Source organism: Halichoeres trimaculatus, unplaced genomic scaffold, assembly GCF_033239565.1.
Source record: "Halichoeres trimaculatus isolate MK-OKI-2021-1 unplaced genomic scaffold, fHalTri1.1 fHalTri1_scaffold_10, whole genome shotgun sequence".
NCBI classification, from domain to species: domain Eukaryota; kingdom Metazoa; phylum Chordata; class Actinopteri; order Labriformes; family Labridae; genus Halichoeres; species Halichoeres trimaculatus.
Window position 1 is genome coordinate 38,521,868 of NW_027437187.1, and position 17,076 is coordinate 38,538,943.

Consider the following 17,076-nt stretch of genomic DNA (forward strand, 5'->3'; position numbering starts at 1 on the left):
TCCAGAGTCAAATAAGATTTGATCCAAAACCATTCCAGATTTTATCAACATTTAAACTGGATTTGATCCGTATTTATTCCAGTTTTATTTTTATTTTTTTGTGATTCAAATCAGATTCGGGTCCAGATTTGATCCAGATTTTATCAAGATTCAAACCAGATTTGATTCAGATTTGATCCAGGTCAGGTTTATTCCTCCTTATTTTCTCAGTGCTGTGGTCCAATGTGTCAGAGGTGACTCTGAGGTTTGCAGCACAAACACAAAGAAAACTGTACGGACGTATTCAGCAGCTTGTTCCAGGGTTAGCTTAGCTTAGCATGAGAATATCCCAAGCAGTCAGGAGTTGGTCTGGGCTACAATGTACTTCTTGTTTAGCTCTGTGCTAGCTTTACGTTAGCTTAACTCAAACCAGAGATTCGTGGACATAAATTATTTTTCTAGGCTTATAAGATATTCATACGCTGCGGCCATCTTGGAGGGGTTCTCGTGTTCAGGACAGGAAACCTGGACTCCGGTGGATAAGGTTTGCAGTCTGCCTGCTGCAGGTTGGCTAACATATCCTGAGTTTGGTGAAGGGTAAGGTAAACCTGAGTTAGTTTAACCTGAGTCTGTGTCCTGTCAGCGTGAACTCCCAGGCTGCTCGAGGTTTTGGAGGGATTATTTCAGATACAGGAGTAAAAAGAGCTCTCTTCCTGTCCACACAGTCGGTTTACTCACACGTTAGGTGTCGGCTCGGAGCTGATGTGGGTTTTCTATCTGCTGGTTTCTGGTTCGGATCAGGGGGGTGGCTCAGATGATGTGTGATGATTCGTTTCTGTTCCTCTGTGTGTTTTAAATGAAATCTGTTTTCCTCTCAGAGCTGCTGTGAAGTCTCCTTTGTTTTAATCAGACCTCTGAACGAGCGCGGGCGTCACGGAGCTGAGGAGAAAACACCTGAAAACACGCTCTCTGTTTGATGACGGCTGTTTAATGAGCAGAGCTTCAGTGTGTGTGTGTGTGTGAGGTGTGTAAGGTGTGTGTGAGGTGTGTGTGACGCGTGGTGATGTCCATGTGATGTATGTTAATGTGTTTGTGATCCGGCGCCGTCAGACGAGGAGGACGGACGCGGCTCTAATTGGAGCCGCTGACTGTCAGGATGTGATCATCAAAGAGAGGCCTGAACGCTCGCTTCGGCGTCAGAGAGGAGCTGACAGCCGCGGGACGGGCGCTTCAGAAACATTTAGACCAATCAGACGACTCAGGAGACACACACCAACCACGAAGAAGAAGACGAAGAAGAAGAAGAAGAAGAAAAAGAAGTAAAGAGGAAGTGAAGAGGAGGAAAGGGCCTGTGACGGAGGGTTTGAAGAACGTGTGTCAGGCTAACAGTCTCTGTCTGTTTGTTAAACACTCATCAGACGTTTGTTTTGGCACAGAGACGAGTTTCTCCTCCGTACGTTGGAGACGCTTCAGGGAGGAGGAGGAAACAGAGCGAGCCTCAGGGATGGATCATTACTCAGGTCTGATTCGTTAAAATCAGAAAATCATTTCATTCATGTCTTCATGTTTTCAGGGACGTGGTTTAACCCGTGCTGTGAATAAAGGCTGATAACAGGAGAGTCTGATTCTGTGTTAGTCTAATAAAACAACAAAAACTCTGCAGTCAGCTGACAGGCCACAGCAAACACCTCCATCTAAAATAATCAGAAACAAAGTCAGCCTGGACTGTTAGTCAGAGACTAAAGAGAAACGTTTCCTGACAGAGGAAAGTGTCTCAGAGGTTAAAACTCGTCTGTTGTCTCTGAGCTGCAGAGTAAAAACCAATCAGCTGCTCAGACGCCTGACCCGTCTGTAATCTGCAGGAAGGAGAGAGTTTCCCTGCAGCAGCAGATGAAGGGTTAACTGATAACACCCCTCCTCCTCCTCCTCCTCCTCCTCCTCCTCCTCCTCCTCGGCAGGGAGCGTCCCCCCCGGTGAACGCTCAGGCCTGTAAACTGTTTATCAGCCTCTAACGCAGTCTCCTAATCCTATTTGCATTCATATGAGCTGCGTATCTCCGTCTGAGGAGCGGCTGGATCCTTCTGAGGGCCAAATAACTTCATGCATGATATCGGTATCTTCATAATTCACATCAGCAAAGTCCATTTGCTCTAAGTGCTCCCCCGCTCTGCAGCACAGCTTCTCAGGAAACTGATTTGGAGGCGGTGCGGATCAGTGAGCGCCTGCACACGAGGGCGGGAAACGGGATCCAGGAGGAAGACGACGAGAGACCAAGACGCTCACGTTTAACCCCAGAGAGACGACAGAGGAGCCGCCGGCTGACGGGAGGAGCCGCCGGCTGACGGGAGGAACCGCCGGCTGACGGGAGGAGTGTTTGTCTTCACATCAGGCTGTTTCTGTGCCCTAACAGCCTCTACACACTCTGCTCACACTCTGCTCACACTCTGCTCACACTCTCTGCTCACACACTCTGCTCACACACTCTGCTCACACTCTGCTCACACTCTGCTCACACACTCTGCTCACACTCTGCTCACACACTCTGCTCACACTCTGCTCACACACTCTGCTCACACTCTGCTCACACTCTGCTCACACACTCTGCTCACACTCTGCTCACACTCTGCTCACACTCTCTGCTCACACACTCTGCTCACACACTCTGCTCACACTCTGCTCACACTCTGCTCACACACTCTGCTCACACTCTGCTCACACACTCTGCTCACACTCTGCTCACACACTCTGCTCACACTCTGCTCACACTCTGCTCACACACTCTGCTCACACACTCTGCTCACACACTCTGCTCACACTCTGCTCACACTCTGCTCACACACTCTGCTCACACTCTGCTCACACACTCTGCTCACACACTCTGCTCACACTCTGCTCACACACTCTGCTCACACACTCTGCTCACACTCTGCTCACACTCTGCTCACACTCTGCTCACACACTCTGCTCACACTCTGCTCACACTCTGCTCAAACTCTGCTCACACACTCTGCTCACTCTCTGCTCACACACTCTGCTCAAACTCTGCTCACACACTCTGCTCACACTTTGCTCACACTCTGCTCACACACTCTGCTCACACTCTGCTCACACACTCTGCTCACACTCTGCTCAAACTCTGCTCACACTCTCTGCTCACTCTCTGCTCACACTCTGCTCACACTCTGCTCACACTCTGCTCACACTCTGCTCACACACTATGCTCACACTATGCTCACACTCTGCTCACACTCTGCTCACACACACTGCTCACACTCTGCTCACACTCTGCTCACACTCTGCGCACACACTCTGCTCACACTCTGCTCACACACTCTGCTCACACTCTGCTCACACACTGCTCACACTCTGCTCACACACACTGCTCACACACTCTGCTCACACTCTGCTCACACTCTGCTCACACTCTGCTCACACACTCTGCTCACACTCTGCTCACACTCTGCTCACACACTCTGCTCACACTCTCTGCTCACTCTCTGCTCACACTCTGCTCACTCTCTGCTCACACTCTGCTCACACACTCTGCTCACACTCTCTGCTCACTCTCTGCTCACACTCTGCTCACTCTCTGCTCACACTCTGCTCAAACTCTGCTCAAACTCTGCTCACACACTCTGCTCACTCTCTGCTCACACACTCTGCTCAAACTCTGCTCACACACTCTGCTCACACTCTGCTCACACACTCTGCTCACACTCTGCTCAAACTCTGCTCACACTCTCTGCTCACACTCTCTGCTCACACTCTGCTCACACTCTGCTCACACTCTGCTCACACACTCTGCTCACACTCTGCTCACACACTGCTCACACTCTGCTCACACACTCTGCTCACACTCTGCTCACACTGTGCTCACACTCTGCTCACACTCTGCTCACACACTCTGCTCACACTCTGCTCACACACTCTGCTTACACACTCTGCTCACACACTCTGCTCACACTCTGCTCACACACTCTGCTCACACTCTGCTCACACACTCTGCTCACACTCTGCTCAAACTCTGCTCACACTCTCTGCTCACTCTCTGCTCACACTCTGCTCACACTCTGCTCACACTCTGCTCACACACTCTGCTCACACTCTGCTCACACTCTGCTCACACACTCTGCTCACACACTCTGCTCACACTCTGCATACACTCTGCTTACACACACTGCTCACACTCTGCTCAAACTCTGCTCACACTCTGCGCACACACTCTGCTCACTCTCTGCTCACACACTCTGCTCAAACTCTGCTCACACACTCTGCTCACACTCTGCTCACACTCTGCTCACACTCTGCTCACACACTCTGCTCACACTCTGCTCACACTCTGCTCACACACTCTGCTCACACACTCTGCTCACACTCTGCTCACACTCTGCTCACACACACTGCTCACACTCTGCTCACACACTCGGCTCACACTCTGCTCACACTCTGCTCACACACTCTGCTCACACTCTGCTCACACTCTGCTCACACACTGCTCACACTCTGCTCACACTCTGCTCACACACTCTGCTCACACTCTGCTCACACTCTGCTCATACTCTGGTCACACACTCTGCTCACACACTCTGCTCACACTCTGCTCACACACTCTGCTCACACACACTGCTCACACTCTGCTCACACTCTGCTCACACACTCTGCTCACACTCTGCTCACACTCTGCTCACACACTCTGCTCACACTCTGCTCACACTCTGCTCACACTCTGCTCACACACTCTGCTCACACTCTGCTCATACTCTGCTCACACACTCTGCTCACACTCTGCTCACACTCTGCTCACACTTTGCTCATACTCTGCTCACACACTCTGCTCACACTCTGCTCACACTCTGCTCACACACTCTGCTCACACACTCTGCTCACACACTCTGCTCACACTCTGCTCACACTCTGCTCACACACTCTGCTCACACTCTGCTCACACACTCTGCTCACACTCTGCTCACACTCTGCTCACACTCTGCTCACACACTCTGCTCACACACTCTGCTCACACACTCTGCTCACACTCTGCTCACACTCTGCTCACACTCTGCTTACACACTCTGCTCACACTCTGCTCACACTGTGCTCACACACTCTGCTCACACACTGCTCACACACTGCTCACACACTCTGCTCACACTCTGCTCACACTCTGCTCACACACTCTGCTCACACACTCTGCTCACACTCTGCTCACACTCTGCTCACACTCTGCTCACACTCTGCTTTCACCCAGTCTGAGCCCTGCACGCCTTCAGGACCAGATCAGACTGAAACTGGACCCTGCTCTGCTGTCTCTGATCTGACTGTCTCTGAAAATTTAAATAAATCTGTTCAAATAAAGTTTAGACAAACTCCATCCTCTCAGTCTGCATCTCCACACGCTGCTCTCAGACCCTGAGACCCTGAGACCCTGAGACCCTGAGATCCGGGTCCTTTAGTCCTCTCTTAGGCCCCACTGACACGACAACTTTTTGTCTGAAAACACTGACCCAGGTCCAGAACCCTGAGACCAAGGGCAGATCTCTGTCTTAAATGATGAAGAGGAGTGATGAAGAACATGAGGACAGGGAGGGTGTGTGTGTGTGTGTGTGTGTGTGTGTGTGTGCGTGTGTGTGTGTGTGTGTGTGTGTGTGTGTGTGTGTGTGTGTGTGTGTGTGTGTGTGTGTGATTTCCCATGATGCTTTGCGGTCTCTGGACTCACCTCCTCAGCCTGGGTGATCACCAGCGCAGGGACACCTCCTCCGGACTCCTCTGCTGCAGGCTGCAGGTCCTGGTCTTGATCCTGGTCCAGGCTCTGGTCCCGATCCTCACCCAGGTTATGGCTCTGCCCCAAATCCTTGTCCTGGTCTGGGTCTAAGCCCTTTTGCTGACCTTGAGTCTTGTCCTGTTCCTGATCCAGACTCTGGTTTTGACCATGATCCATTTCTAGGCTTGGATCCAGGTTCTTGTCTTGGCCTTGGTCTATTTCCTGGTCCAGACTATTGTCCTGATCTGGGTCTAAGCTCTGGTCTTGATCTTGACCCTGTGCCAGACCCTGGTCTAGGCCCTGGTCTTGACCCTCATCCCTGACCAAGCTTTGGTCCAAGCTCTTGTCCAGGTCTGGGTGTGAAGAATGATCCTGGACCTGGTCTTGATTTAGACTCTGTCCCCGACCCTCGTCTATGCCACAGTCCGGGCTGTTGTTTTTGTCTGGGTCTAAGACCTGGTCCTGTTCCTGACCCTGATCCTTGTCTGAGCTATAATCCAGACCTTTGTCCTGATCTTGGTCCAGGCTTTGGTCTAGGCTTGGTTCCTGGTCTCTGCCCTCATTTTGGTCCTGATTGTAGCCCTGGTTCTGGTCCTGGTCTGGGCTTTTGTCCTGGTCTTCTTCCTGATCCTTGTCCTTGTGGTTCAGGCCCTGGTCATGGTCTTTGTTTGGAACCTCATCGGGGCACTGGTCCTGGTCCATCTCCTGGTCCTGGTCCATCTCCTGGTCCTGGCCTGTGTCAGGGCTCTGCTCCAGGTACTTGTCCTGGACCTTCTGCTGATACCAGTCCAGGTTTTGGTCTTGGCTGTTGTCTGTGCCTGGATCAGCACTCTGGTCCTGATCCTGGTGTAGGTCCTTACCCTGGCCTTTGTCTGGGGGGGCATGTTCACCATGTTCAGCCTGGTCTTGGTCCCGATCCTGGTCTTGTTCCTGGTTTTGGCTTGAGGCACAGAGCTCCTGATGCTCAGACTGGCCTTGGCTCTGGTCCCCAGTATGATCCTGATCCTGATCATGTTCAGCCTGCTCCCGGTCCTGGTCCTGGTCCTGGTCCTGGTCCTGGTCCTGGGGTGTGACTGGGTTTGAACAGGAGAGTAGAATCAGGATTTAAACAGGCCTGTGCTGGTCCCCTAAAGGGGTTTTTCAAATCAGGTATGAAACAAAAACCATCTTAAAACCATAAACCTGGACCATCAGGTCACTGGTCTGTGGATCCAGAACCAAGTACAGACCTCTGTCTTACCTCTGTCCTGATCCTGGTCTAGCTCCTGCTTTTGATCCAGATCCTTGTCCTGACCTTGGTCCTGGTTCAGGTACTGATCCTGATCTGTGTCCTCCCGGTCTTCTTCCTGACCCTGATTAGGTACACAGACTGATCCATGATGGTCCACTTGAGAAAGATCTTCAGGACCCTGATCGCCCTCCTGCCCCTCCAGATGGTCTTGAGATAGATCTGGATCAGGTTTTACGAGGTCATCTTCAGTCTGATCCTCCTCTCCTTGGCCATCCTGAAGACTGGGGTGGTCCTGGTCTGGTTCTGTGTCCAGGTTCATGTCTTGTGGTGAGTCCTCTTGTATCTGGAGCTCATCACCCAGAGCAGACTCATGAGGATCCGGGTCCATCCCCCAAGAGTCTGTGGGTCTGTGGAGGGTTCAGGTCTGAAACAAAGAAAGAGTGAACTCTGTCAGCCAATCAGAGGACAGCATCACTTCCTGTTTCATTAACGTATCTGAGGCAGCGCCACAGGACGTCACACGGTCTGCTCCAAACGCCGTGTGACATCACAGCGTGTCCCGCCGTGGCTGAGGGTGGAGCCTAAAGGCCACAGCCTGAAAAACAACAACACAGCAAAACAGCGCCAACCAGCCCTCCTCTGATTGGTCGGCTGGGCAGCATCAGGATTTCCTGTTTGGTTTACATCATCATGAAACGGCAGCATGAGCAGCACAGGAAACAGCCAGCTCACGTTTCCACTGAACGTCAACCCCCGACCAAAAAACACCAAACTGACACACTTCAGTTCCCTGAGTGTCCACTGGGGGCTGTGTGCAGAAACAGCAGAAACCACATCCACAGCCGTTCAAAGAGCCGATGTTTACGGCAGACACCGACACGTTCACAGCAGAAAACATGATAAACTGAACCCTGGGAGGAAACGTTCAGGCTGTTCGTGTTTTTTTCTTTTCCTTTAAAAAGTCTGTGCACATCACTGGAGAGCAGCCAAGTCCTCAGAGTCTGAGTCTGTAGGAGGAGACAGAGGAGGAGACAGAGGAGGAGAGGAGGAGAGGAGGAGGAGGAGAGGAGCGTTTACCTTCAGCAGCGTGTAGCGCTTTAAAGGCAGGTGGTTAAATAAGCGTGAAAACACTGTCTCTAATCTGCTCTCTCCGTCTGTGAGAGGGAGCAGTGAGGAGCAGTGAGGAGCAGTGAGGAGCAGTGAGGAGCAGTGAGGAGCAGTGAGGCTCATAATGCTCTGTAGAGGAGCCTCCAGGAGAGTCAGTCCCATTATTCATGCATCATTACTTCCATAAACACTCATCAGACGCTGACACCCTGAGAGCTCTCTGCACAGGAAACACTTACAGTCCTCCAGCAGGATCCATCAGACCTGATCCTGAGGACAGGAGGGTCAAAGACCAGGATCAGGCCTTTGACCCCCACAGTCATTGAACGGTCAGAGCTCAGGATGTTTACAGGTCCCTGAAGGCATCACCACATCACCTCTGTGACCGGTCAACACGTCCCCCTGTCCACCCATCAATAGGTCCATATGTCCACCTGTCCATCTGTTAACAGCTCCACCTGTCCACCTGTTAACAGCTCCACCTGTCCCCCTGTCAACAGCTCCACCTGTCCCCCTGTGAACAGCTCCACCTGTCCCCCTGTCAACAGCTCCACCTGTCCCCCTGTCAACAGCTCCACCTGTCCCCCTGTGAACAGCTCCACCCGTCCCCCTGTGAACAGCTCCACCCGTCCCCCTGTGAACAGCTCCACCTGTCCCCCTGTGAACAGCTCCACCTGTCCCCCTGTCAACAGCTCCACCTGTCCCCCTGTGAACAGCTCCACCCGTCCCCCTGTGAACAGCTCCACCTGTCCCCCTGTGAACAGCTCCACCTGTCCACCTGTCCCCCTGTGAACAGCTCCACCTGTCCACCTGTCCCCCTGTGAACAGCTCCACCTGTCCACCTGTCCCCCTGTGAACAGCTCCACCCGTCCCCCTGTGAACAGCTCCACCTGTCTCCTTACGTTTATCTAAAAAGTGAATGAAGTGAATAAAGACAGTTACAGGAAACGCAGTAAACTCTCTAATCTAACGTTTCACCCTCATGTGTCTTCTCTTCACCACCCTGAGGACAAACGTGTCCTCCACTAAAACCTGCTTTAGAAACAACTGATTCATATTTTTACCTCGTTTCTCCTCAGATTTTCAATTAGCCCAAGTCCTGATTGAGTATTTCAAATTGTTAATTATTTTCATTACTTTAACCCTTAAAATGCCCGTTTGATTATATAACCAAAAATACATAAATACTTTTTTACATATAATAAATGTTGGAGGGCTGGAGATCTTTTTTTTTTTAATACCAGGGTTCATCAAACTTACGATCTGGGGCTGAGCGATTTTGGAAAATAATCTAATTGCGATTTTTTTCAGACCAATTTTGCGATTCAGCGTACGATTTTTTGGGGGTGACATTTATCTTCTGCATTGTTCACTTATCAGAAGTTTTAAGTCATTTTATGGTATGACTAACCAACAAAAGATACTGTTTGACCTAAAGCAGTCTTTTTTTGCATTTCTTGATTGAAAAAGAAAAAAGGAAAACTGGAAAAATGTGCTGACCTCCTGTTGTCAGTTAGAGTGATAAACCAAACGAAACAGAGGGATTGAGGCGTGTGGCTCTGCCAGCCACCATCACTCCACTGGATGGATCTTTGTATCTCACGGGTTTTTGTTCTTTTGCCAGAAAAAAACAGCATTTTGACTTTTGCTGGTTTTCAGGGAGAAGTTACTTTATTCCCTCCATGTCTGTGAACATGAAACTTTCTTTTCTCTAATTGCAGCCTTTGCCATTTGAAAATTTCATTCTTTTACATCGTGATGTTGGTTTAAGATCGATTAATTGTTCAGCCCTTAAACGATCAATAATAAATCTTATTATTATTGATATACTTATTGATATATTGATATTTTTTATAGTGTTGTTTTATTAATTTCTGACCCTTTGAAGACGTCAGAGGACAGAAACGTCTCGTCCAGTCTCATCTTAACCACAGAGTATTAAAGCACAGTCACTGCACAGTTTGATCCTGAATTCTCTCATTTCAGGGTTTGATTTTAGAGAAAAATAAAACATTTAATCTTTTTTACTGTTTACCATGAGATGAGACATTTTTCCCACTGTACATTTAAAAATAACACACTCACATTTCTTAGTGATGAAAACACCTGAATCAAACCAACCGGGCGTTTACAGGGTTAGAAAAATATATAAATATATAATATTTTGTGTTTTGATTCAAACTGGAGCTGAATGAAAGATCTGAGGAAAGAGGCAGAAAATAAATATTTTGTTAGGTTTTGAATCAGTTTTTGTTGGAGACATGTTTGTCCTCTAATGTCCTCAGAGTAACACAACCTGAGCTCTGACCAAAAGCGGAGCAGACGCTGATCTGAGAGGAGAGTTACTGATGCTGCAGAGGAAACTCTCAGAGCTCATTAGCTCAGGAACAGCTGATCTCCTCTGACCAGGGTAAATCCTGCTCTTCGCCTGTTTCCACAGAAAGTTGCTCTGTTTTTAATTTGATGTCCAAACGTCGTGACTCGGTCAAACAGGAAGTGACAGGAAAGACAGGAAACTCACAGTCTCAGTTTCAGGGTGAACTCCTCAGCGCTGCTCGGTCTTTGTCCCTGAAGTCCATCCAGAGCCAGCGTCCATAAACCCTCTGAGAGGACGGAGAGGCGCTTCAGCAGCTTAAGACTTCCTGATTTAACTCGCTAAGCATCATGGGAAACGTAGTTCTGCAGGTTAGAGCATGCTTAGCTCCCAAAGAAAGACATAAAAACTGTTTAGGCGTGAGACAGGACGAGATGATAAAGACTGAAATAAATCATTTACTGACCCTGAAGAGGAGAAAACCTCAGTCTGAAAACTCAGCTCCGCCCTGAGCGAGGAGCCACGACCACAGACCGGTCAGCTGATCAGCCTCAGCTTCAGGAGCGTCTCCTTATCAGGGTCAGACATTTTTAATCAAAAACACTGTTTGAGCTAGCACAAGAGAGGCTCTTACCTCTGAGTTCACCTGGAGAGCAGCTCACCTGGAGAACAGCTCACCTGGAAACAACTCATCTGGAGAGCAGCTCACCTGGAGAGAACCTCACCTGGAGAACAGCTCACCTGGAGAACATCTCACCTGGAGAACAGCTCACCTGGAGAACATCTCACCTGGAGAACAGCTCACCTGGAGAACAGCTCACCTGGAGAGCAGCTCACCTGGAGAACAGCTCACCTGGAGAGCAGCTCACCTGGAGAACAGCTCACCTGGAGAGCAGCTCACCTGTAGGTGGCGGTAGAGGACGGTTGGAGACGTTCACTCTCACTGAGCTCCTGCTGAGAGGAAAGTCTTCCTGCTGCCGCTCCGCTCGGCTAATTATAGGATCAGCTAACGAGATCAGACTGAGACGGGAGGCGGGGATTAAACACCTGACCTCAGCTGACCTCTCCTGACTCACAGACACACACTGACCTGAGGTCAGGTGCTGCTCCGACACCAACCACCAGGAGCTGAAAGCGTTCACCGCCAGACGTGAAGCTCAACGACACTTCAGTATGTGAGGGCAGCATCGGGGATTGAACCCCTGACCTACCCACTCTGCCGCTGAGCCACAGTACTGCCTCTGTCCACAGGGTGGAGCTGTGACCACAGGGTGGAGCTGTGACCACAGGGTGGAGCTGTGACCACAGGTGAGCTGAAGCAGACCAGTGTTCAGGTCCCAGAGGATGAGGTAAAGAGGCGGGTCGGAGCATCCTCTCTACCGGCTACAGGAGGCCCACCTGTCAATCAGTCAGCCACGCCCTTATGTGGAATACCTGCTTCTACTAGCCCCTCCCCCTTTCAGTGTGCTGATAGAGAAATGATCCGTCAGACCTCAGACCTGCTCAGACCGGACTGTGAACGTGTCGGTGTCTGCCGTAAAGATCGGCTCTTTGAACGGCTGTGGATTTGGTTTCTGCTGTTTCTGCACACAGCCCCCAGTGGACACTCAGGGAACTGCAGTTTGTGACACTTCCTGCCTCATCAGGTGGCCTGGCTTAATGCTCCTTCCTCTTCATGGTTTCACCTGCAGCTCTGTGTCTGTTTCCTGAGGATCAGAGTCAGTGAGAGGAGGAGGAGGAGGAGGAGGAGGAGGAGGAGGAGGAGGAGGAGGAGGAGGAGGAGCCCCCCCTCAGTGGTTTCAGCTCGGATCAGTCCAGCAGCAGCAGCGGAAGTGAAACTTGCAGCGGAGCCTCAAACTGAGCCCAGCCTCCTCCTGCAATGCTCCTCGATGCTCCTCCGAGTCCAGACCTCCTCTTCCCTCCTCTTCTCTCTCTTCTTCTTCTTCTTCTCTGTCCTCCTCACCCTCCTCTTCCTCACCCTCTCCTCCTCCGTCCTCCTCTTCCTCCTCTCCTCCCGCCGCTGTCTCGCGCTCCGATGTGAGTTGTCTCGTGCGTAACCGTCCGGCTCCGCGCGCCGTCATGGCTTATCCTCAGGGTTTCCTCTTCCAGCCGTCCGTGTCCCTGGCCCTGAGCTCCTGCCCGTCCTTCAGCTCCGGAGTCCTCCTGGGGCCGCGCACGGAGGACCTGGGTCGCTCCTCGTCCGGCTCAGCCTTCGCTCCGTACTCGGGATCCTCGTCGTCTCACCTGCCGTACGGCGGAGAGCCCCGCGCCGCCGCCGCGCTCAGCTCCTTCATGGTGAGTGTCCCCGCCGGACCGGACCGGTCTGTGGTCCCGGCCCGCTCTGAGCTCTGTGATCAAAGCCCAAAGTTTGACTTTTGGCGCGTAAAGACGCGCGGTGCGTAAATCAGCAGAAAGATCAGAAAGATGATTTTAAACCGAGCAGCTGGTCAGGGAGCGCTGTGAGCAGCGTTTGAAGCTCCTCTGGTTTTTATTTCACTCAAACAAACAGCTGAGAGCTCTCTGACCCAGCCGCTGAGTGTCCGGCTCAGGTTCGGCTCAGGTTCGGCTCGGTGACTCTGGACAGTCTGAGCTCAAAGCGGCCGCGCTCTCTGACCGAAACCCGGAGTTTGAATTACTGTCACAGAGGTAATTCCTTTAAATTCATCTGAACTCATCACTCCTGATTTTCGTTTTTGGCTTTTCTAAAATATGTTTCTGTAGTTTCTCTGTTTAAACCTCGTTTTACTTCAGAATGTTCAATTATTAACTAAATATCTAACATTAAGAGAGAATACAAAAATGTAAATTAAAAAAATAAACATTAAAAAAGAAAACAAATTTATCTCAAACTGCAAACTCCGCTCTGATTAATTCATTAATTAAGATTTCAGCCTCTGATTAAAACCATGTGAGTCTGACCTGCTCGGTTCAAACTCTGCGTCTCGTTTCTTCACCGAGAGGAAAAACTGTGAGCAGCTGATCACCGCACAGCTCTGAGCCCAGACACGCTCTGATTTATTTTATTATTTAACATTTATTCTTATTTTTATTTTTATTAACCATCATTTATTCCTAAATGATCCTTAAAGAAACTATTAAAACTAATGACAGTAAAACTACATGATTCACAATAATAATAACAATAACAATAATAATAACTATTATTATTATTATTTATATTTCAATCATTTGTTTTGTAGGTTTTAATTTTATTATAATTATTTTAACAATAATTTTATTTCTTTAATGATAATTAAAATAATAACAATAATAATAATAACAATAACAATAAAGTAAATTAATAATAATAATTTGAATGTGTGTAAATTAATGTCTCTGTAGAGGAGCTGCAGGCGGTGATGAGGTCACGGCGTGGTGAGGTCACAGCCTGATGAGGTCATGGCGTGCTCTGATGTTTGTCTGTGTTTTAATTAAACCTTTATTTAACTGCGTTAGTCTCATCAAGATTAAGAATCTGTTCCTCAGAGGAGAGCCGCCAAGAGCTTCACACACACACACACACACACACACACACACACACACACACACACACACACACACACACACACACACACACACACACACACACACACCAAAGCTGCGGACAGAGCATGCTCTGTCTGCAGCATGTCAGTTTTAGAGACGGTGAAAGGTCAAAGGTCGCTCTGGGTGTGATGGTGATGATGGTGATGATGATGATGATGATGATGATGATTGTGATGATGATGATGATGATGGTGATGAAGATGATGGTGATGAAGATGAGCCCCCTCCGTGTGTCTGACTGAATCTGAATCCGTTCCAGTCTGATCTGGTTTTTCTCTTCCTGCTGGGTCAGGGTCCGGCCTACGACCCGTCCTCGGGGATCTCCGGCTCCTTGGACTACCACCCGTTTGGGGCCCTGGGGCCGTACCCGTATGGAGACCCGGCCTACAGGAAGAACGCCACGCGGGACGCCACGGCCACGCTGAAGGCCTGGCTGAGCGAGCACAGGAAGAACCCGTACCCCACCAAGGGCGAGAAGATCATGCTCGCCATCATCACCAAGATGACCCTGACCCAGGTCTCCACCTGGTTCGCCAACGCTCGGCGCCGCCTGAAGAAGGAGAACAAGATGACGTGGACGCCGAGGAACCGCAGCGAGGACGAGGAGGAGGAGGACAACATCGACCTGGAGAGGAACGACGAAGAGGACGAGCCGATGAAGAGCGAGGAGACGAAGAGCGAGGCCGGTGAGTCAGAGACGCTCCTGCGTCACCTCTCAGGTTGGTCCCCGTCTCCAGGGGACCCGGACTCCAGACCGAGTCCAGGTTCATGTGGTCTCTCACTGAGCTTATTCTGGTCTGGCTCTGATCTGAGTCCTGGAGTCAGACGCCGTGTTAGAGGAGGAGTGCTGGTCCATGTGGTCCTCCAGGACCAGATCAGACTCAGCTTCTCCTCATTTCTCCTGGTTCATCTGCTGGTCCAGTCCAGACCTGATTCAGACCTTAGTCTCAGAGAAAAACCACCTTAAAGACCTGAAAGAAAAACCTTTAACAACCTCAGAGACCTTAAAAACCTCAGACCTACGGTCCGTAAAAACCGAGCGGGGCGCTGACAGACCAGATCCTCCTGGACTGATCCTGGTTCTGAGCAGAGACTAAAACCTGGTTTCCTCAGGTTTAGAGTCTGAGGTTCAGAGTCTGGGCTGGGGGACGAGCCGCGTGTTCGTCCATTCACTGATCAGGGCTTTACAAACAGGAAGTGACATCATTAAAAATATCATCAGTGGATTATTAAAAGCAGGATGTTTGGTTTAAGGTGGACACATTAAGGTGGACTTGTGAGAGTGTTATTAACCCTTTCAGACCCAGCGTGGAGTAAGTCCATCAGGACACGTCCTCACATCCTGACGTTTCCACCTGAGTCACATCAACGCAGCCGCAGAGTCAGAGCTTTAACGTCCTGTAACGATTCATGTCCTAATTACTACAATACATGGATCCAACACGCATCACGCCTAAAAATAAATAAACAAAAGAAACAATTAACTACTAAATAAATAAATAACTATTTTTTCACTTACATTCTCAGAAACAGAAACTGATCAGCGTCTTCCTCAGATTGGTGGATGCAGAAAAGTTGCACAGTTTCCTTTGGATCCACAGGAAGTTTATTCAAAGTCTGTTCATGACCCGCTTCCTCTGACAGAGTCCGTCCTGCCGCCAGATAAACACACACACACACACACACACACACACACACACACACACACACACACACACACACACAGAGCAGGAGCTTTTCTCCAGGTTTTCATCTCTGAGCTCGTTCAGTTTTACTCTGTTTCTACAGTTTGTCAGATTTTAGTGATTCTTAGTTTGTTTCTCTGAAACCAGCCCATGAGGAAAAGTGACGATGACGATGATGATGATGATGATGATGATGATGATGAGTATGATGATGATGATGATGATGATGATGTCTTTGTGAGTCAGTTTCTTAGATTAACCAGCTCATAAAGAAAAACTAAAATAAAGAAAAAAAAAAAGTTTTTAACTCCGCCTCTGACCTCTGACCTCTGACCTCTCTCCCCCGCTCTGACCCCCCCCCCCCCTGCAGCGGTGCGTGGCCCCCCCTCGGTGTCGTCCTCGTGTGTGTTGGTGTTCAGAGACGACAGCAGCAGTGACACGGATCGGGGTTTCTCTGATCCGGACCTGAAGGACTCAGGGGACCAGCGGCTGCCCCCCCTCTCAGACCCGCCCCTCCATCAGAGCGACCCTCTGGGGGCCCTCAGAGCGTCGGACTCGGAGCGGACGGTGACCCCTCCCTCTAAAGAGCTCTCCTGTGGCTCCGTCCAGGGGCCCACCGCGGCCCCCAAACCCAAACTGTGGTCCCTGGCTGAGATCGCCACGTCGTCAGAGAGGAGCAGGGGGAGCACGGACTCCTCGCCAGGAGGGGGCGCCACAGCCCTGCACACACGCAGGTTCCCCCACAGCCCCGCCCTGCCCCGAAACCTCTACTACTCCTCCCCCTTCCTCCCCGGATACTCCAGCTACGGGCCCCTGGGGCCCCTGAGCGGACTACAGCAGACCGCGCTGCAGAGAGCCGAGGCGGCGTGCAGAGACGCTAAAGCACGGAGAGCCACGGACACGTAGAGCACTTCCTGTCTGTGGATTCAAAGACTTTGAAGGGACGGGCCCCCAGGGGCCTCCGACTCTATCCAGAGACACAGACGTTTGTTTTCAGAGTCTTTTTCTATGTTGGTTTCAGACGTGACCTTTGTACTGCACTCAGCGTGACCCTCATTAAAGAGTTTATCAATTAACACATGGCCACGCCCACTTTTTACTCACAGCCAGGCCCCGCCCCCCAGACCCCTCACTGCAGGCCCTGCCCCCCCAGACCCCTCACTGCAGGCCCCGCCCCCCCACACTCCTTACAGCCAGGCCCTGCCAGTCCATGATGACCCCTCAGAGCCAGACCCTGACACTCCAGACCCCTCAGAGCCAGACCCCACCAGTTCCTAGTGTCCCCTCAGAGCCAGACCCTGCCAGTCCAGCAGCCTGGAGCTGCAGGTTTTTCTCAGATGCTCAGGGAGTGAGAGCTCAGGTAAACTCAGGTGATCTCTCTGATAAAGGTCGCTGTGGGCTGGAGTGTTAGGGTCAGAGGTCAGACGTTAACAAGCTGAGGTTCATCCTCCAGGGT

At 50.6% G+C, this 17,076-nt stretch overlaps 2 protein-coding genes across 2 annotated transcripts in view; one reads left to right on the forward strand and one right to left on the reverse strand.

Annotated features, from left to right (window-relative positions):
- Nucleotides 1-11,205, reverse strand: part of LOC141796018 (uncharacterized) — a 37,083-nt gene extending 25,878 nt beyond the window's left edge. The window contains exons 1-4 of the mRNA XM_074676878.1: nucleotides 11,179-11,205; nucleotides 10,597-11,035; nucleotides 6,978-7,392; nucleotides 5,693-6,810 (exon numbers count right to left, since the gene is read on the reverse strand). Of these exons, the coding sequence (XP_074532979.1) occupies nucleotides 5,693-6,810; nucleotides 6,978-7,356 (1,497 nt within the window). The 5' untranslated portion in view covers nucleotides 7,357-7,392; nucleotides 10,597-11,035; nucleotides 11,179-11,205. The remainder of the gene's footprint in view (nucleotides 1-5,692; nucleotides 6,811-6,977; nucleotides 7,393-10,596; nucleotides 11,036-11,178) is intronic.
- Nucleotides 11,206-11,923: 718 nt separating this feature from the next.
- Nucleotides 11,924-16,667, forward strand: irx5b (iroquois homeobox 5b). The gene is made up of 3 exons (XM_074677885.1): nucleotides 11,924-12,684; nucleotides 14,228-14,621; nucleotides 15,991-16,667. The coding sequence occupies exons 1-3, from the start codon at nucleotides 12,469-12,471 to the stop codon at nucleotides 16,524-16,526; spliced, it is 1,146 nt and encodes a 381-aa protein (XP_074533986.1). The 5' UTR covers nucleotides 11,924-12,468; the 3' UTR covers nucleotides 16,527-16,667.
- The last annotated feature ends 409 nt before the right edge of the window (nucleotides 16,668-17,076 follow it).

What these genes read in the sequence shown, in the direction of transcription:
- irx5b (XM_074677885.1), top strand. Translation starts at nt 12,469, where the DNA reads ATGGCTTATCCTCAGGGTTTCCTCTTCCAGCCGTCCGTGTCCCTGGCC. An exon ending in CCGCGCTCAGCTCCTTCATG is followed by an intron (nt 12,685 to 14,227) that starts GTGAGTGTCCCC and finishes CTGCTGGGTCAG; the next exon opens with GGTCCGGCCTACGACCCGTC. An exon ending in GGAGACGAAGAGCGAGGCCG is followed by an intron (nt 14,622 to 15,990) that starts GTGAGTCAGAGA and finishes CCCCCCCTGCAG; the next exon opens with CGGTGCGTGGCCCCCCCTCG.